This window comes from Taudactylus pleione, unplaced genomic scaffold (assembly GCF_031769625.1).
Source record: "Taudactylus pleione unplaced genomic scaffold, aTauple2 ptg000137l, whole genome shotgun sequence".
NCBI lineage: Eukaryota > Metazoa > Chordata > Amphibia > Anura > Myobatrachidae > Taudactylus > Taudactylus pleione.
The window spans coordinates 2,399,468-2,421,296 of NW_028284539.1; the positions used below are offsets into that span (position 1 = coordinate 2,399,468).

At 42.0% G+C, this 21,829-nt stretch overlaps 1 protein-coding gene across 2 annotated transcripts in view; it reads right to left on the reverse strand.

Moving 5' to 3' along the window:
* The window catches only part of MOCOS (molybdenum cofactor sulfurase), an 805,385-nt gene extending 785,163 nt beyond the window's left edge, over positions 1-20,222 (reverse strand). For both annotated transcript variants that reach the window (XM_088473622.1, XM_088473620.1), the window contains exon 1: positions 20,020-20,222. In XM_088473622.1, the coding sequence (XP_088329748.1) occupies positions 20,020-20,140 (121 nt within the window). In that variant the 5' untranslated portion in view covers positions 20,141-20,222. The remainder of the gene's footprint in view (positions 1-20,019) is intronic.
* Positions 20,223-21,829: the final 1,607 nt, after the last annotated feature.

The window sequence follows — 21,829 nt, forward strand, 5'->3', positions numbered from 1 at the left end:
CTGCGAGCTGAAATGTAGCGCTGGCAGTTCATCGTGCCCGACAGGAGCGAGAATTGAATAGCTCCGTCGGGCGCGATAGGGGCTGGAAAGAATTGAATTCCGCCCAATGATCTCTACTCTGCTTTTATCTGTTTACCTATTCAATTTGACTGTTAGTGCTAGTGCCCAAAGGTTCAATTATAGCCCAATTGTATTTCCACGTCTGAAGTGACTGTTTCAATCCTTTTAACCAAATTATGAATCCATCCTTAGTCATGTGGATGAGTTATTGTTATGTTCATTATTTTCTTCTTTTCCTGACTCTAAAACAATTGTTGTTTAATCTCTTGCAAGCAGGACACAAGGTATTTAATACGGGACGAGCGCTCTGAGCCGTATTGTGTGTGATGTAGACAGAGAGAGGTAGGGGCAGCTAGATGTCGTGAGCGGTCCTCCAGCTCACGTGGGATAGGTGATTACAGGAAAAAAAAACAACTCACATCTATTTCCAGCGTGCTGGAAATGTGTGCAGTAGACACCAGCGCACCCTGCCTGTTGTGATGTGGTAATATCTCTCAAATAGGTGTATCAACAGGTGTGTGTAATAATCTGATAATGACAGAAAAGGCTTTGTAAGGGGATAACACTGTCTTTAATTAGTAAAAGAAACTTGCGGGTGTTGGATAAATGGTGCAAATCCTGACAGACACTGCTGGTGGGCCAGTAATCTTCTGAATGAATCAATGATCGGATTGTCACACTACCCAAATGCTGCTATGCAGTATGAGTAGTGATGAAGTGAGGGGAGGGGGGGGGGAGGGGGTGAAAAGTTCTGATATGCACGGTGGGCCCGGCGACCTCAGAGGCTGGGCTGTGGGTGGATGTAATCTAAAAATGTGTCCATGAGTACTTACGCGAGGTGTGTGAATAGTGTTCTGGTGTCGAGGAGAGGGAGCTCCACGCTGCTTTGACCCGAGACTTCCGGGTCCCGCGATCTCGCGGTCTCCGGGCTGTGCCAAACTGTGCAGCGGCTCAACTCAGAGGGGGGAAGGCTGAGGAGACTTAGGGACAGGGCTGGCGGGGGTGATGAATACGTGTAGACCCAACGCGTTTCTGCCTTCTAGGAGGCCTTTCTCAAGGATAAATGGCATATTAGGTCCTGGTGTTATAAAGCAGCTGGTGGCCAATCAAAACTGGATGAATGGCATGCGAGGGTGTGTGTGTAATGAGACGTATTCATTGGTCTTTAGAAAAAAAGGTCTCAGTCTCCTAAGGTGTGTGTCCAACACACAGTACATATATAGCATATGATGCATAAATATAAATAAAAGTAGCGTTAAGACAGGGGAAGGAAAGGGGTGAAAGGACATGCATATCTTTTATCAAATGGTGCTATGTTGATGTTCATAGCATAATAGCGGGAAAGGGGGGGGGAGTTAGGGGCATCAACACTCCATATTTGATGCCCATATGGTGTGTTGTAAGGGTCACTGACAGCATGTGTCGGCTCATGCTCTCATATGGTTATAGTGATTATAATGATAACCTCATTCTGCTAGATGTATTCATATCAATGATCCCAGGTTGAAATCAATATTTAGACCTAATGGAGACATCGTTTTGCTGAACAAAACCTATTCTGATGTTGCGTATATGCTCGTAGATTATGACCTTCAGTGCCCTTGTGGTCCTACCTACGTACTCCTTCCCACACCCACATCTTAATAGGTAAATAACTCCTTTGGAGTCACAGGAAAGATCTTGTTTGATCTTGTAAGTGTCTTTGGTTGTGGTGGACGTTACTGATGTGATTTTCTTTGAAGTAATATGTGTTGTTTTGCAACCCACACACCTCCCACAATAATGAAAACCTGTCTGGTGTGTTGCGAATGGTAGTATGGATTGTGCCTGACTCATGGGTTCAATGTGACTCTTGACTAGTTTTTGTTTAATGTCAGGGGCTTTTTTAAAGACCACTTTAGGTTTGTCTGAGAGTATCCCATGTAAGTCCTTATCCTGAAGAAGTATATCCCAGTGCTTGGATAGAACCTTCTTGATATGAGAGGAATGAGTATTATATTGCATGATGAAGTATGTCTCTTGTATGCCGGTGGTTGTGGAATCTTTCTTTTGATTTAATAAAGTGGCCCTATCGGTGTCTTCAATCTCTTTGAATGCTGAGTGAACAAGTGATTTATTGTACAATTTATCAGTGAATTGTTGTTTCATTATTTCACCATATTTAATATAATCAGCTTGTTTTGAACAATTTCTTTTGATCCGTTTAAATTGGCCTTTGGGAATATTGTCGATCCATGTTTTGTGGTGTGCACTAGTGGCCAGGATGTAGCTGTTTACATCAACCTCCTTCCTATATATTCTTGTCTGTATAGAGTCTTTTTCAATAAAGATCTCCAAATCCAAGAAATTGACTTTCTGTTGACTAATATCAGTACTGAATTCAAGATTTTTGTTGTTAATGGAGATATATTTCAAAAAGTCACTTACTGACTCTTCTGAACCTTTCCATATACATAGTATATCATCTATGTATCTTCGCCATAGGATCAAATTAGGCCCCCAACCATGCCCCCCCCATATGCACTCCTCCTCCCACTTGCACATAAAGAGGTTGGCACCGCCACGGGGCCACCTTCGATCCCATGGCGGTCCCTATAGTCTGCAGGAAATATGTGTCTCCGAACCATACATAATTGTGCTGTAGTATGAATCTAATGGATGCTAATAAGAAATGCATCTGTTCTGCAGGTAAATCGTCCTCTTTCTGTAAGAAATGTTCCACACTTGAGAGTCCCTGTTCATGTTGTATAATTGTATATAGTGAATTGACATCACAGGTGATTAACCAAAAATCAGGTTCCCATGTTACTGATTCTATTTGTCTGATAATGTCTGTGGTATCCCTTATGTAGGCTGGTTGTTTTATGACTAAACCTTGAAGATAAAAGTCTACATATTGAGCAAGATTTGCTGTTAGTGAATGTATCCCGGAAATGATGGGTCTTCCTGGTGGTGCTATTGGATTTTTGTGTAATTTGGGAAGGAAGTAGAAAACTGGTATCCTGGGATTTGTATTGTATAAAAAATCGTATTCTTTTTTCGTGACTATACCTTTGTCTAGTCCATTTTTAAGTAATTCTTTAAGATCCGATTGAAATTTATTGGTGGGGTCACATCTGAGCGTCTTATATGTGTTAATGTCGTTTAATAATCTATTGGCTTCTTGAATGTAGTAGTCCTTATCCATTATCACTATGGCCCCCCCTTTGTCCGCTGGTTTTATGATAATATCTTTGTTCTGCTGTAATTGCTTAAGTGCTTGTCGTTCGCCTTTGGTTATGTTGTTGGAATACAAACCCGATTTGTGTCTATGTTTGTATGATTTTATGTTAGGAACCATCTTCTCAAACTCTTGTGTCACCAGTGATTCAAATGTCTGGATGAAGTGATTTTTTGATTGAATCGGATAAAAACTTGATTTTGGTTTGAAGTCTGTGTGTTTGAAATGAGCCTGTTGCATGGTATTATTATGATTCTTAATGATGGGATTGCTGGCAAAAAATTTCTTAAGGGTGAGTTTCCTTACAAAAGACTGCAAATCGCAGTAAATGTAAAATTTATTTGGTTTGTTAGTTGGTGCAAATTTTAGACTTTTTGAGAGTATGCTTTCCTGATGAGATGTTAGTGTGATTTTGCTAAGGTTGTAAATACAATCTTTTGTTGTGTCATTTGTTTGTGATACTTGTTTCTGTTTCTGTTTTTTTGTTGTTCTTATTAGTGTTGAGTCCTTGACCCCCTCTGCACCCTCTTCTGTATCTATAGTTTTTCTTTTTATTGACTGAGTCGGAGTGAGGCAGGTCTTGCGGCCTGCCTCCAAATCTAAAAAAGAGTCCCCCCATGCTGTTTTATCTGTCCCAAGGTTCTCCTGTGTGTTGGAGTAATGCTTGTGGTCTAAAAGCTTATTGGTACTGGTGATCGGTAATGGAGTACTACTATCCGCTTGGTTGGCCCCTCTGTGTCCCTAGGGTCTGCAATCTCGTGTTCAAAGGATAAGTTGATCAGATCCTGTAAGGAGCCAGCTCCATCGGTGTTATAAGTGGAAAATGTTAGCTCCGAGGTGATGTCTGGGACTTCAATCCGTTGTTGTGTCCTAAGGGCTTGTTTTTGTTTAGTTTCTTGGTGTAATTGTGTCATGTATTGTTGGTAAGTGAGTCCAACCTTCTCATGTTCCTTTTTCTGATGATGTGTATGTCTAATGCTTTTATTCTTGTTTTTCTTTATTGGATTTCTTGGAAAGCTTTTGGGATGTGCAGATTTTGTATTATCTCTGTGCGTCTTGTGGTTATATGGTTATGTGGTTCGGACAAGAATATAGTGTCTTTAGTGTGATGTGCAGGATGGGAAAATGTGGGTGGGATTGCATTTCCTGTAATCACCTATCCCACGTGAGCTGGAGGACCGCTCACGACATCTAGCTGCCCCTACCTCTCTCTGTCTACATCACACACAATACGGCTCAGAGCGCTCGTCCCGTATTATTTACCAAGTTCTACTGGTCCTCCACATCTACGAGCAGCACGAGCTAGATATTTTCATTCCTTTCTGCACTGTAAGTACTTTTAGTTTACGTGCATGGGTCATCTAGACATTAGAGACAACAGAGTAGATAGGGCCCATTTGGAGTTCTCTCCCTTGAAAAATGCAATCCCACCCACATTTTCCCATGAGATACTAAATGCATACCGATCTCTAGAAAGGCTAATCAATAAAGAGACACGATTATGGTGGGATAATAACACCATTCAATGGTACATCTCGCAAAAACTAATACCTAAAGGTTTAGTGGTTAAGAAACATCCTGCACATCACACTAAAGACACTATATTCTTGTCCGAATGGAACCACATACTAACAGAATGCTCATTAAAACTTATGGGGCTGATTTCTAAGACACATCTTTCTGAACTAGAGAAACTTGCTGATGACATCAAACATACTAAAAGTCAGCTAGACACATATAGTGACAGAGAGACATTTGCCACTCTTGAACAGCAAATAAGTGGCAGGTTGTCAACATATGAGAACAAGATTATTCAAAAGAAAGTTAAGAAAATCATAAGGGATGGGACCAGAATTAACCACAGTGGTTTATTACATAACCACAAGACGCACAGAGATAATACAAAATCTGCACATCCCAAAAGCTTTCCAAGAAATCCAATAAAGAAAAACAAGAATAAAAGCATTAGACATACACATCATCAGAAAAAGGAACATGAGAAGGTTGGACTCACTTACCAACAATACATGACACAATTACACCAAGAAACTAAACAAAAACAAGCCCTTAGGACACAACAACGGATTGAAGTCCCAGACATCACCTCGGAGCTAACATTTTCCACTTATAACACCGAGGGAGCTGGCTCCTTACAGGATCTGATCAACTTATCCTTTGAACACGAGATTGCAGACCCTAGGGACACAGAGGGGCCAACCACAGCGGATAGTAGTACTCCATTATCGATCACCAGTACCAATAAGCTTTTAGACCACAAGCATTACTCCAACACACAGGAGAACCTTGGGACAGATAAAACAGCATGGGGGGACTCTTTTTTAGATTTGGAGGCAGGCCGAAAGACCTGCCTCACTCCAACTCAGTCAATAAAAAGAAAAACTATAGATACAGAAGAGGGTGCAGAGGGGGTCAAGGACTCAACACTAATAAGAACAACAAAAAAACAGAAACAGAAACACAAGTATCACAAACAAATGACACAACAAAAGATTGTATTTACAACCTTAGCAAAATCACACTAACATCTCATCAGGAAAGCATACTCTCAAAAGGTCTAAAATTTGCACCAACTAACAAACCAAATAAATGACATTTACTGCGATTTGCAGTCTTTGTAAGGAAACTCACCCTTAAGAAATTTTTTGCCAGCAATCCCATCATTAAGAATCATAATAATACCATGCAACAGGCTCATTTCAAACACACAGACTTCAAACCAAAATCAAGTTTTTATCCGATTCAATCAAAAAATCACTTCATCCAGACATTTGAATCACTGGTGACACAAGAGTTTGAGAAGATGGTTCCTAACATAAAATCATACAAACATAGACACAAATCAGGTTTGTATTACAACAACATAACCAAAGGCGAACGACAAGCACTTAAGCAATTACAGCAGAACAAAGATATTATCATAAAACCAGCGGACAAAGGGGGGGCCAAAGTGATAATGGATAAGGACTACTACATTCAAGAAGCCAATAGATTATTAAACGACATTAACACATATAAGACGCTCAGATGTGACCCCACCAATAAATTTCAATCGGATCTTAAAGAATTACTTAAAAATGGACTAGACAAAGGTATAGTCACGAAAAAAGAATACGATTTTTTATACAATACAAATCCCAGGATACCAGTTTTCTACTTCCTTCCCAAATTACACAAAAATCCAATAGCACCACCAGGAAGACCCATCATTTCCGGGATACAATCACTAACAGCAAATCTTGCTCAATATGTAGACTTTTATCTTCAAGGTTTAGTCATAAAACAACCAGCCTACATAAGGGATACCACAGATATTATCAGACAACTAGAATCAGTAACATGGGAACCTGATTTTTGGTTAATCACCTGTGATGTCAATTCACTATATACAATTATACAACATGAACAGGGACTCTCAATTGTGGAACATTTCTTACAGAAAGAGGACGATTTACCTGCAGAACAGATGCATTTCTTATTAGCATCCATTAGATTCATACTACAGCACAATTATGTATGGTTCGGAGACACATATTTCCTGCAGACTACAGGGACTGCCATGGGATCGAAGGTGGCCCCTAGTTATGCCAGCCGCTTTATGTGCAAGTGGGAGGAGGAGTGCATATGGGGGGGGCATGGTTGGGGGCCTAATTTGATCCTATGGTGAAGATACATAGATGATATACTATGTATATGGAAAGGTTCAGAAGAGTCAGTAAGGGACTTTTTGAAATAAATCTCCGTACTGATATTAGTCAACAGAAAGTCAATTTCTTGGATTTGGAGATCTTTATTGAAAATGACTCTATACAGACAAGAATATATAGGAAGGAGGTTGATGTAAACAGCTACATCCTTGCCACTAGTGCACACCACAAAACATGGATCGACAATATTCCCAAAGGCCAATCTAAACGGATCAAAAGAAATTGTTCAAAACAAGCTGATTATATTAAATATGGTGAAATAATGAAACAACAATTCACTGATAAATTGTACAATAAATCACTTGTTCACTCAGCATTCAAAAGAGATTGAAGACACCGATAGGGCCACTTTATTAAATCAAAAGAAAGATTCCACAACCACCGGCATACAAGAGACATACTTCATCACGCAATATAATACTCATTCCTCTCATATCAAGAAGGTTCTATCCAAGCACTGGGATATACTTCTTCAGGATAAGGACTTACATGGGATACTCTCAGACAAACCTAAAGTGGTCTTTAAAAAAGCCCCTGACATTAAACAAAAACTAGTCAAGAGTCACATTGAACCCATGAGTCAGGCACAATCCATACTACCATTCGCAACACACCAGACAGGTTTTCATTATTGTGGGAGGTGTGTGGGTTGCAAAACAACACATATTACTTCAAAGAAAATCACATCAGTAACGTCCACCACAACCAAAGACACTTACAAGATCAAACAAGATCTTTCCTGTGACTCCAAAAGAGTTATTTACCTATTAAGATGTGGGTGTGGGAAGGAGTACGTAGGTAGGACCACAAGGGCACTGAAGGTCATAATCTACGAGCATATACGCAACATCAGAATAGGTTTTGTTCAGCATAGCGTTTCTAACCATTTTAAAGAGTATCACAATTCTAACCCTGCCTCTCTGGAATTTGTCACTTTGGAACAACCCAAGCTCAACTGGAGAGGTGGTAACCATACTGATGTTATCAACAAAGCAGAAATGAAATGGATTTTCTTACTCAAAACGATGTCTCCATTAGGTCTGAATATTGATTTCAACCTGGGATCATTGATATGAATACATCTAGCAGAATGAGGTTATCATTATAATCACTATAACCATATGAGAGCATGAGCCGACACATGCTGTCAGTGACCCTTACAACACACCATATGGGCATCAAATATGGAGTGTTGATGCCACTACCTCCCCCCCTCTTTCCCCCTATTATGCTATGAACATCAACATAGCACCATTTGATAAAAGATATGCATGTCCTTTCACCCCTTTCCTTCCCCTGTCTTAACGCTACTTTTATTTATATTTATGCATCATGTGCTATATATGTACTGTGTGTTGGACACACACCTTAGGAGACTGAGACCTTTTTTTCTAAAGACCAATGAATATGTCTCATTACACACACACCCTCGCATGCCATTCCTCCAGTTTTGATTGGCCACCAGCAGCTTTATAACACCAGGACCTAATATGCCATTTATCCTTGAGAAAGGCCTCCTAGAAGGCAGAAACGCATTGGGTCTACACGTATTCATCACCCCCGCCAGCCCTGTCCCTAAGTCTCCTCAGCCTTCCCCCCTCTGAGTTGAGCCGCTGCACAGTTTGGCACAGCCCGGAGACCGCGAGATCTCGCGAGATCGCGGGACCCGGAAGTCTCGGGTCAAAGCAGCGTGGAGCTCCCTCTCCTCGACAGCACTCGGACGGTGCACCGCGCCAGAGAGCTCCAGGACCAGAAGATTAGGACCGTCCACACGTCTACCGGAGCCCACCAGGAGGTTGGCACAGAGGACGCTTGAGGGTGAGTACTGTGCACCTGGGGGAGCCGGGACGCCGCCCCACCACAACACTACTCACACACCTCGCGTAAGTACTCATGGACACATTTTTAGATTACATCCACCCACAGCCCAGCCTCTGAGGTCGCCGGGCCCACCGTGCATATCAGAACTTTTCACCCCCTTCCCCCCCCCCCCCTCCCCTCACTTCATCACTACTCATACTGCATAGCAGCATTTGGGTAGTGTGACAATCCGATCATTGATTCATCCAGAAGATTACTGGCCCACCAGCAGTGTCTGTCAGGATTTGCACCATTTATCCAACACCCGCAAGTTTCTTTTACTAATTAAAGACAGTGTTTTCCCCTTACAAAGCCTTTTCTGTCATTATCAGATTATTACACACACACACATTTCCAGCACGCTGGAAATAGATGTGAGTTTTTTTTCCAGGACACAAGGTATTATTAGGATAAGCTATAGCCATGTCGGACGAATGAGAAATATTTGGGACATTATCTGACCTAGGGGGACAAGACAATTAATAACAGACAAGATATAGGGAAGACACAGTATAAGGGTGTGATCTAATGTTATATGCACAGTATGCAATATCTCTGCTCATTCTAAATTTGAAACAAATGAGCACAAGATGGATATTGTCCCTTATGGCACCATCAAATAATAACCATCAAAAGATGTAATATGCTAAATCCTGTAATTTATTTACCATATGTATCTCGTAAAATACAAAGGGTGGAGAGCGAGGAGGATTTAGCTGTTACACAGATACACATGATTGTATGGAACATTTATATCAGATTGACTTTCATGTGACAACCCTTTACTTTTTCCCCTTTTTAAAGATGGGAGCTACTATTATAGATTATGAAGTATGAACTAATAACACTAATATACATAATGTGGGTTGGCAGAAGAAAATACTAATGCCAACTAAAAGATAAGTTTTGAGGTCATATATACAGTTTGGGCCCTATGACAGATTAGAATCTTGTTTTATGTGTATGACAAACAACTAGAACACCAAAAAGACATTTGCAAGGCACAGTAAGGACTATTGATAACCACACAATTTCCACTGGTAGTGACAGATATAAAATATCTAAGCAATAGGGATTACACTTATTAAGACAAGGAGAGCTGATGAGGTTGCAAAGAGAGTGGCAGCCTCACCTATAGCTCAGTTGCCAAGAATCAAGGCAACCAATTTAAAGGGGTTTTTTTGAGACGCTCAGCATACAGAAACTGATAAATATTCAAGGTTTGTGTTATTCATTCCAGCCCAGGTAATGCAAATCAACTTCATTCAAGTAGTATAATGTGGGAATTTGAAATGTGTGTTTGGGTGAATTTGTTTTGAATTTGGTTATAATAAATAAGTAGAGTAAGGAAAATAATGAGTAAGGTGATGACTGAGAAAGGGTTAGCATGGCAAGGAGCATAGCCACTGGTATTACACAGTATAAGAATCACCCATAGACCACCACTTGCACAAAGTCAGGGATTTTGTAGGATTATAGCTAGGTTCATGATTAACCAATCATACCAAACAGGTGATAATAATCATCATTTTCATATGTAGATTGAAACAGTCATTAACTGAAACAGAAACAGCTATGTAGAAGGCTTAAAACTGGGTGAGGAACTGCCAAACTCTGCTACAAAGGTGAGGTTGTGTTAGACCGTTTCATGTCTCAGGTCACACACTATGGTTAGACTGAGCACAGCAACAAGACACAAGGTAGTTATACTGCATCAGCAAGGTCTCTTCCAGGCAAAGATTTCAAAGCAGACTGGAGTTTCAAGATGTGCTGTACAAGCTCTTTTGAAGAAGCACAAAGAAACGGGCAACATTGAGGACCATAGACGCTGTGGTCGGCCAAGGAAACTTAGTGCATCAGATGAAAGACACATCATGCTTACTTCCCTTTGAAATCAAAAGATGTCCAGCAGTGCCATCATCTCATAACTGGCAGAAGCCAGTGGGAGAAGTCTGGCCAGAAGTGGTTTTCATGGAAGAATGAAAGTCCAGGAATGATGATGTTCGTCCATGCAAGATGACGTTTTGCCTCTTTCTGAGTTCCATTTTTTTGGAGGGAAAAATCCGAACTCAGCGTGCAAACTCGAACCTATCCGAGCCTGCACATCCCTAAATTATATATACACACACACATATACACACACACACACATATACAGACACACACATATACTAGCTATAAAACCCCCCTAAAACCTGTCCAGAATCCAATTGGACCACCTTGCGTTGGTTTCATCCGAAACGGTACAGGGGTGTATTAAGTTTTATTATATGTGATGTCGACCAAATCCATCCAGTGGGAGGCCCAGAACAGGCTCATCCGATCAAAGTTCTGTCCAGCTTACACCAGTGGGAGCTCAGACCAGGACCTCAACCCCCTAGGATGTATTCTGTCCAATGTTATCACTGTGAAGTTTTCGTCCAAATCCACCCAGTGAAAGGCTCAGAACACACTCCTCCAGTGCGCGCAGATTCTCTGGGTGAAAGTTATGCCCAGCGCACTCCGCTGTGAGTTCTGACCGAAACCCAAACCACTCCATTAGGCATCTCAGACCAATTACCACCACTCTGTGAAGTTTTCATCCAAATCCATCCCGGGTCAAAGTTCTGCCCAGCATATACCAATAGGAGCTCTGACCGGGACTTCAACTCCCTAGTATGTCTTCTGGGATCCAATGTTACCACTCTGTGAAGTTTTCATCCAAATCCATCCAGTGGAAGGCTCAGAACAGGCTCCTTGGGTCAAAGTTCTGCCCAGTGTACACTAACGATAGGTCCGACCGGGACCCTAACCCCCCTAAAACCCGGCCAAGATCCAAATGGACTACCTCAAGTAATTTTCATCCCAATGGATGCAGCGGTGTCAAAATGCATTACCGGACAGTTAAACAAACAAACAGACCAATGTATTTTATATATAAGATTCGTGGCTCTGTTGCAATGTCACTTTTTCGCTATGTGGTCTAATAGTTATTTAGTATCAAAAAAGTAAGCTATGTAAGATTTGGCAGCTTTACCTTGAGAGCTGTGGAAGATATTTCCCAACAAACCAATGTACATATACACATATATATATATATATATATACACATACATACATATATAAACAACTACAGCGGCCGGCACTCCAATGAACAAATCTTATATGGCCCGGGTGCAAAATCCTGGTGGCCCAAACTGACCCCTCTTTACACACAGCAAACGCGGCAGCGCTCCATGGACTTGTAAATGAATGAACACAGCACACAGCCGTCTGAATCACCAACGTTTCAGATGTTTAATACATCTTTTTTCAAGGATAGAAGACATAATACATCAACTCACCTATATAGTGTTCATAATCAGCATCGTGTACAGCGGCACAGGGCACCCTGTTTCCGGCCGCGAGCGTCATGACGTCCTCAGCAAACCGGAAAGCATGGAAACTGGGTAGGTGTCAAGGTAACCACATAACACATGAAAAAAGCATCCACATTGATAGCTAATATCCATGTTCCACCCCTAACAAAAGGTGGTGATCGTGACAATTTATTACTGAGGTTAGAATCCCGTTGGATTTTTAAACTCAATACGTTGTCGCCAAATGGCCTTAATGAGACGATTAGTTATACATCCTTCCTGTAGAGTGTAAAATTAAAAATTAAATATGCATTTTTGGATCATTCTCTCTGTTACTCACCTGTTGCTTTTTAGTGCCGCTATAGTATAGGGAATATTCTGGCAAGGCTAGAGTATTCTACAGTGAGAGTTTAATTATGAGAGGTGACCTTGGACCCTTTCTTAGGTTATGGGTTACATAGCTCAGCAGGACAGGTTTACAGGATTGGACCTGATACGCATCTATTTCCATGATAGAGATCATGGTAGTATTGACTGATTTTATGGCCATCGATGACATTGCATTTTTCATTTTTAGGTTGTGGCTATGGGTATGAGGCTGATATTAGCTATCATAGACATAGGCGCCAATGCATTTATGATGCTTGAATATGGATGCCTTTTTCATGTGTTTATGTGGATGTTATCCTATGTAATGTTAGACTGTGCTATTTATGTGTTATTTATCTAATGTCCACACGGGGGAGCACTGGTTTTTATGTGTTGTTATTTTGGTTACCATGACACCAACCCGGTTTCCATGCTTTCTGGTTTGCGGAGGACGTCATGACGCCCGCGGCCGGAAGCAGGGTGCCCGGTGCCGCTGTACACCATACTGATTATGAACACTACATAGGTGAGTTGATGTATCATGTCTTCTATCCTTGAAAAAAGATGTATTAAACATCTGAAACGTTGGTGATTCAGATGGCTGTGTGCTATATATATATATATATATGTATACACACATATATATATATCATACACACTCTCCAGAGCATGCAGCACTCCCCTATTACCAATAAACACAAAGAACACAGGTACCTTCCAATCTGGTAACCGACTCGTAACAGATATTTCTGAAAATATGTCAATAGTGGCAGTCATTGCAGATGAAAAAACAAGGAATGCCACAGCACATTCGCTAACGTTTCAATGTAATCAGGGTGCAGGGTGTATGAATTTGGAATACATTTTGTGACTATATGCTGTTAACACATAAGTCTGGAGAGAGCCTTCATTACTATTTAGGAATCATACTTGGTACATTTGGGATCCTCTTGGTAAGGAACTTAGGGCTTGATTAATTACGAATTTCAACTGCGATTACGCATGCAGATGGCCGATTGTTGTGTTCTGCATATGCATCGCAGTGCACATGCGCGAATGTGTCACTGCGATCACATTGCGATTGCAGATACTATGCAGACCCATTACAGAGTTATTGATAAGAAGTGAGCGTTCAGGGGTGGTGATGTGGGGTGGTTGGTGAAACACAGGCACGTCAGTGCATTTGAACGCTGTTACGGGGCGTGCATAAATAAGCCACTGCCAAGGTATATGATCGTTTAGCTGTTTTGCTAAGTATTACGGATGTAGTGGGTGTCCTTATGTTGGGCTTCGATAGCATAGCGATTGCAAACATTAGCATATTTTCGGAGTGGACCTACAGTACGTGCGTGATCGCAATAGTAATCAGTAATGAATCAAGGCCATCGCGATCATCGGGCTTGCGACGAGACCCTTGTGGTAGGGTCTTGTTGCCGCAAGCCCCAAAGAGATTTCGGCTCTAACAGAGTCAAGTCCTTAGCCTGAATGTGCTCCCCAGCAGTTGATTTTAGGTGGGAGTGCAGGAGATTATATATATTTATATATGTTTCCAGAGTCAGAACAAAAGATCCCTCTCCTGCAAATATGCCTCCATAGGCATAAAGCGGTTTGGTATAAATTAGGGATGTGCAGGCTCGGATTCGTTCGGATTTTCCCGCCAAGTTCGGATTTTTCCGACCAATAATCGTGTCTCAGAAAGAGGCAAAACGTCATCTTTCATGGACAAACATCATCATTCCTGGACAAAAGTCCATGAAAGATGACGTTTTGCCTCTTTCTAAGACCCGATTTTTGGCGTGAAAAATCTGAACTTGGCGGGAAAATCCGAACCTGCACATCCCTAGTGTGAACTAGCGGGGCCAAACTACAAAAAATTTAGCTTATCGTAGTTTGGTACATATGGGCTGATAATAATGGGGACTGTGATATGTAGTGATAATTAGCCTTCTGCAGAATATTTCTGTGACATCTCTTGCATTAGGCTGTTAGCACACTGCAGCAATTTATAAAATGATGCAGAAACTGCTGTTTCAACCTAATTATATGAAAAAAAAAAGCTTGATATGCCCCTATATTCATATAGGTAATGAAAATCATTAGAATTTCATTTTACAATCTACATCAGTGTCACAAGCCGTAGCTTGTTACCTTCCAGCCGCTTCTTCCGGCCACAGGATCTGAAAGCCTCCCCAGTTACAAGGCAACGTGGATGCGGAACTGGGACTACACCCATGGTTGCTGGAAGACCAAGATGCCGGACGGATTCGGGTGCTGTTGGGTCTGCAGATAGATGTGCAGTATCCCAGCTCTCAGCAGGCAATCATCTGTGCACTGGCTGCCCATTGTTGGAAATCCTATATCAGTATGTATGATCTGCGCCACATTGCCGGTGATAGTTTCCACTTTGTATGTGAACCCTGGTTTCTGTCAATCTGTGTCTGTCTCTGTCTGCCGGTATCCTGCCAGTTCATGCTACTCTATCTTGCCCTTTACCCAGCCATTCTCAGCTATCCAAAGTTTGGCTTAGCCTGCGTCCTTGCCGCACCCACGCCATTCACCTCGGAGCGGCAACCTCCATCTCAGCCTGGTGCTATCTGCAATTGCTGATGATGCCACCTCCATCTATGTTATCAGTTTGTGGTCTAGCACCCTGTACCACCAAGGATGCACCGCTGCCTCATAGATGGCACCTCGGCCCTCGATCCTGCACCCCGATGCTCTAGGCCGCAACTTTCTACACAAGTCGCACCTCTGCCCTCAAGGCCACACTTCGGCCCTCAAAGCCACACCACTGTCCTCAAGACCGCACCTTGGCCCTCAAGGCCATATTCCAGCCCTCAAGGCCACAACTCGGCCCTCAAAGCCCTCCTTTCCGGCCCTAATGGCTGCACCTCGACCCTCAAGGTCGCAACCCATCACTCTGGACACAATACAGTGACTATTCCAGCACAACGAATACCATAGTGACCTTTGCTAGCCTGAACCACCATCAGCCGCTACACATCCAGTGATCACCAGGTTTGCCATGTAAGACCCTACTGTCCCGAGTTTAAAATCAGACAGTCAACTAAGTACCGGTGAGCGCATCTAGCTCTAAGGGAACAGCGGGTGGCGGTTATTGGCAGAAGTCTTCGCTAGTGTGACTCTAGGAGTCTTACACGGTGGTTCCTTGGTGATCGTAACAATCAATTTACTTCAATTACTAATACATATTATTTAAGTACATTCAGTAGCTAATTACCCAATAATTAATTACATCTCAGGTACACTTTGATAATGTATACTAAATCATCACATCTTAGGGGCCTACAGTATGTATTAATTGTGGAACTGTCGCAACTATTAACGTTCTGTATCGCGGCAGATATTTTCATTGTGTATAAAAATATACTTGCTATGTACTAAACTGAACCTGCAGAGACCAGTGGTAGTGATAACTGCTCTCCCTGCGAGTTACTTCCCCACATTTTGGAGGAGTCTTTCACATTTGGGGGTCAGATCATAGTTCCCATTGATAATATTGGGGACTGCAATCTGCAGCGCTAAATAGCCTTCTGCAAATGTCTGTGAAATCTACTGTGTTAGCAGTAGTAGCGTAGAAACCCCCTTGACAGACTGAAGAGCAGGAACATTAAGCCCCGCCCCCTTGTGGCAAATTGTCGTGATTTGCGTGTCAATATGGAGGAGGTGGAGCCAATATGACGTGATTTCATTAAACTTGAGCCATTTGGCCCTGCCCCCTCCCGATTTGCCAGGAAGGGGAGGGGCTTAAGAACATGCTGCCAGCCTGCTAGGTCCTGCCCTGGTCAGATCTGCTGCAAGGTAAGTTTGTGTGTGTATATGTGACATATGTGTGTGTCTATATGTGTGTGTGTGTATGTATATATATATATGTGTATTCACACACACACATATATATATATATATATATATATATATATACCGACGTTTCGGAGCTGCTTTATTGCCCCTTTTTCAAGGTAAGAACAAGACATACAAACTTAAAACATGCATTTATACTTACACATCAAAGTGTATGGTCCACGTCTGGCTGCGTCCCAGGCCAGGGTGCGTGCCGATGACGTCATCACAACCAGCCCTCATCTCGGCGCATAAACCGCATCAGACCCGGGATGGGGTGAGGGGACACAATTTGGCATCCCTTCGGTACATGATCATTGATCATGTACCTGATTCTATTCGTGGGGGTGACAGATCACGTAAATTTTTAAAATTTGAATCTGCCTGGATCTTTCGATTGCAATCCCTGGCAATCCCTGGCACCCCAGGGTTTAAATGAGAATCTAGGTCTTCATTGAGTCTTATGAATTTGGTTGGGAATGTTTATTCTAGTTTGATTTGCTAGGTTGCGGTACAGCGTTTTGATGGTCTCTCCTAATATAAGTATCTGCTTAGCAGTGAAGTGTATTATTTTGGGCAATGTAGAAGTCTTAATACAGATTATGGGAGGTCTAGGGTGTTCTTCTTTCGATATGTGGTTTTCTTTTTTGGGTCCTGATGGGTCCAATGTTCCCCTTTATGGGGTTGGTTACATAGTATATACTTTGTTACCTATGGAGTAATGTTGGGCGTTAAAATCATCATGTGTTCACTTTGTTTTTAAATTTTGTATATGTTTATTGTTAGTCCGATGTCTGTGTGTTACCTAGGCAATGGTGGGGCGAGCCATGGGCAGATCCTCCATCCCGTGTCTGACGCGGTTTATGCGCTGAGATGAGGGCTGGTTGTGATGACGTCATCGGCACGCACCCCGGCCTGGGACGCAGCCAGACGCGGACCATACACTTTGATGTGTAAGTATAAATGCATGTTTTAAGTTTGTATGTCTTGTTCTTACCTTGAAAAAGGGGCAATAAAGCAGCTCCGAAATGTCAGAGTTTTCTCACACTCTACCTGTACTGTGTGTATCGATTCAAAGTGCCGCCTATCAGGACTTTATACATGGGGCCGGCTGGTGGTCTCTTTGGAAGGCACCTGCAACATAGCTTTGGATTCTTGGGAGTGCCACCCTCGGGGACTTATGAATATATATATATATATATATATTTATTATGGAACCCCCCCCCATAAAAATCATGCGCTTGCCCCTGGTTAGGCTAATAGTACATAGCAACAATTTATACAATTATGCAGAAACTGCAATATCTACATAATTTTATGAAAACAATGCTTGATAAATAGGCCTTTATATTCTAAACTTTGTGAGAAAACATGTTGCTTTTTTGGGGCTAAATTAAAAAAAAAATCACATAAAAATGTGTTAAAAAACATAGACATAGTAAATGTTTTGTATTTTCTTTTTCCAACTTGATCACTCACATTAGTGTATGAGTGTAATGCATAAGTCTAGTTACATTGTTAGCCATACAGCTGTTACTGAAAGTTACATATTGCATGACTCTCTTGACATGCACTTCAAAGCAGAGTGTACTCGTTTTGCTGAGTCAAGTTATTGTACCATGCGTTGGGAGTATGTTGGTAAACCATTCATTTTCACAAATGTGAGCATGTACATTTTTTAATTCTACATCATTTCTAATTTACTATAGGGAATGGGTATGTAATGCTGGCTGTCAGGATGCCTCCTGCCAGAATACCGACAGCGGCATCCCAATGGTTGGTATAACCAACCATATACTTACCCTCCCTCCTTCTCACCCTAACCCTTCCTTCTTGTAGCCTAACCCTAACCCTCCCCCTTCATGCTTAAACCTAACCCTCCCCCCTTAGTGCCTAACCCTAACCCCCACCCCAGTGGTTCCTAACCCTAACCTTCCCCCCAAGTGGTGCCTAACCCTTCCCTCTAGGGGTGCATAAACCTAATCTCCCCCCCTAAAACCTAACGCTAACCCCGCTACGCTACCTAAACCTAACCCCCTCTCCCCCGGGGGCTAACACTAAGGGCGCCCATGACTTACCTCGTTCGGGCAGACGCCCTTCTATGTTTCAGCGCCGGGATTAAGATAGGTGTTGAAATACCAACACCTATCATAAATCCCTTATCGGGCTTCCCCTGTAGGGATTGAGACTGGCGGCATCGTGCCTGCCGGTCTCATAGCTACATCCCTTACTATAGTAAGCTAAAATTCTGTCACGCAATCAAAAACAATATAAACACAATCAAAGACAATATAAAATACAATGCTGCATATAATAAATATTTAAAGGGCCTTTGTATTAATAATCGCATAACTGCTGTGATTATTAAGATTCCATATCGCTGCATGTTTTCATTTTTTATGAAAATATCCCCGCTACAGAATGTACAAAGGGTAACTTACAGGGACAGCAGTTTCAGTAACAGCTGTCCCTGTGAGTTATATCCCCGCTATTTTGTAGAAGTCTTGTGAAAAACTTCTCCAGGGTAAGCTGACACTATACGCGCACAGTTTCAGTTTCCTCCGCCGGTCAGAGGCTGCACGAGAGAGAAAAGAAGATCTCTCTCCTGCTTCTAAGCGTCCATAGGCTTAAAGCAGTTTACACTGCAGGTGGCGGGACAAGACTATTCATGTCTGTAAGCCCTGCCCCCCACAGTAGACTGCAAGGAATCCCACATATTTAACTAGCGTCCGAGGCCAAATGATGTGATTCTCATAGAATTGTGTCATTAGGCCCCACCCCTACTCATGGACCTGCCTATACCCGGGAAAATTCTCCCCATTCTGCCTACTTCAGTGGGTGGGATAAGTGCCTACTTTTCTAGGGTGCCTCCTGCAGGTCACGGGAGAGAAGGCACGTATGGTTTACACCGTCTGAAGGTGGTGTAAACTTCCAGGGCCAAACTCCTAAAAGCTTTGCTTTTTGGAGTTTAATACATAGGGGTCAGATCATATTCCCCATTGATAATAATGGGGACTGCGGTCTGCAATGCTAATTAGCACTTTGCTGCAGATTTCTGTGAAATCTCCTGCATTGTGCTATTAGTAAATAGTAACAATTTGTAAAATTAAGTACAGACTGCAGTTTCTACATCATTTTCTGAAAAAACTTTTTTGTTTGCGCTGCACTTTATTCAGTGAAATGCTAGTTGCCTCACATGGTTTTTTCCCCATGTGATGTGGAATAAGTCAATTACTCATGGTAAGCAAAACATCTGTACATCTGCTCAATTTTGCAAATTGATGTATGCAATCAGTTTTTAGGATCACAATCATGTGCGCAGTAACATAATGAACAAGGTTACTACATAACTACTGCCAATTGAATCATACATTCTGAATATTTCAGGTATTGAACAAAAAACTGCTGCTTAACCTAATACTTAAGAAATCATCCTTTGCACATATAAAATGACAGATTATTCATGATCTACTGTATGTTGGTTTGAAGGCACTTATTAAGCCCTGGAAACATGAAGACTGATTACATCTGATGTGCCATCTTATTACCTACTAAAATTCAAATGCAAGCCACCTAAAAGCATTTACCTTTAATCCTGCTGAACTCTTTTCTCCTCATTTCTCTGATTGTGCCTCCATAACCATAGTCCGATGTGTTTGCACAAAGTTTCTCAAAATAAGAGAAAGAAAGTAGATCTTGCAGCTTCATTTTTTTCTACTGATAATTGTCTGTTTCTCTCCACATGTGAATAAAAAAGCCTTTCTCTGTAAATGATAAACTTGTGAGTGAATTCCACTGAAGTAAATCTGTGTGACTGTGACCAGGAAGTAGAGCAAACTTCAGTGGGTGTAGACAGAAGCTGATAGGATCATATAACTAAACTTATATAACTACACATACGCATGTACTGTTTTAAAGGATCTGCCTCAGGCTGACCAGAGTGAGATTATGCACTTGTATCCATTATATGTTGTTTATCCAGTTCTGTATTTGGCCAGAGCTAAAACCTGTGGCTGCTGCAGTATGCTTTGAGCACCAGAATCATAATATTTCAATATACACAGATCTCCAGTTATTCCCAAACACTAATACATGCTGAATGTGTCACTATATTTTTTGTACTGTTTGGGGAATTTGTAAAAGAAGATGGTGATGTTTACTGGCACTTGGAAACAGGTTAAAGCTGGATCAAATATACAGAAAAGGCCAGATCCATACTAAAATCACACTTGCTGAAACCAAACTGAAATCAAACTAAACCACCTAGATCTACACTTAGGGACATATGTATCAAAGCTTGATGGCCGGGATGTACTAAGGTTGCAGTGACCAGTAACGCAACCTTACTAATCGCATATGTATTAACATATGCGATTAGTATAGCAAAGGACAGCTCTTGCAATAAGAGCTACCCTTTGTGAAGCAGCCGACACCAGGTGATGGGGTCTCTGTCAGATGCGTCACTAGGGTTGGTGTCACCCGGTGCTGTAACGCATGGTGACACTCCCCCTCCCTCCACCAAAAAAAAAATCGGAACCAAGGTGCACAGCTCCGCAACTCTTACTCCTTACCAGTCCAACAGTCACACTGCTCCTCCCCATAGACGAAACTACACATTTGGTAGGGTGGTCCCAGTTCCAGCACTATGGGCGGTATCCAGTTAGCCACGAACATTGATCCCTGCGATTGACGAAAAACTGGGATTTTTCGCTGATTATACACGATTTTCGCCAATGTTTTTTTCACCCTATTCTATTATTTTGGGCGAAATAATAGGATAGTTCTCCTGTAAACACATAGGAGCCAGGGACCTATTTGTTCTCACTTTTTTTTAGGGGAAAAAACGGCACTTATAGTGGCTTATTTTTCGGGACACCTTAGGTCTCGAAAAAATAAAACCCTGATAAGTGCCGGCGTTGGGCTGATTTCAGGACTAATTGGATACCCCTTTTGTAGAAATTGTGTTACTGTTTCTTGACAGTTTGCCACTCTGTCTCAAGACTAGTGTGGCCAATCCCGGGATTCATTTCCTAAAAGTGAGTCCTAGGCAGCCATTTCAATAATGCATCTAAAAGACATACTGGACCGTAATGTGGCATCTATAGATGTTGCGAGTGGGCATCTCAGCCCATGCACATTCAAATGCACGCTAGTATGCAGTGCAGTGAATATGTACCGGCATTTGCGCAAAAATGCAGGCACGTCTGCGGCCCATACTGAGGGGGGAGCGGTGTGTGTGTGTGTGTGTGTGTGTGTACCTTTTAAGCAAACCTTTTTCAAATAAGTTCTGAGACTTGCAACAAATGTATAAATGTTCCCACTATTTATACTTCACTGCAGCTGAAATGCTATGCAGAGAGCCTCCCCCTCCCCCTCCCCCTCCCCCACCCTCTTCTG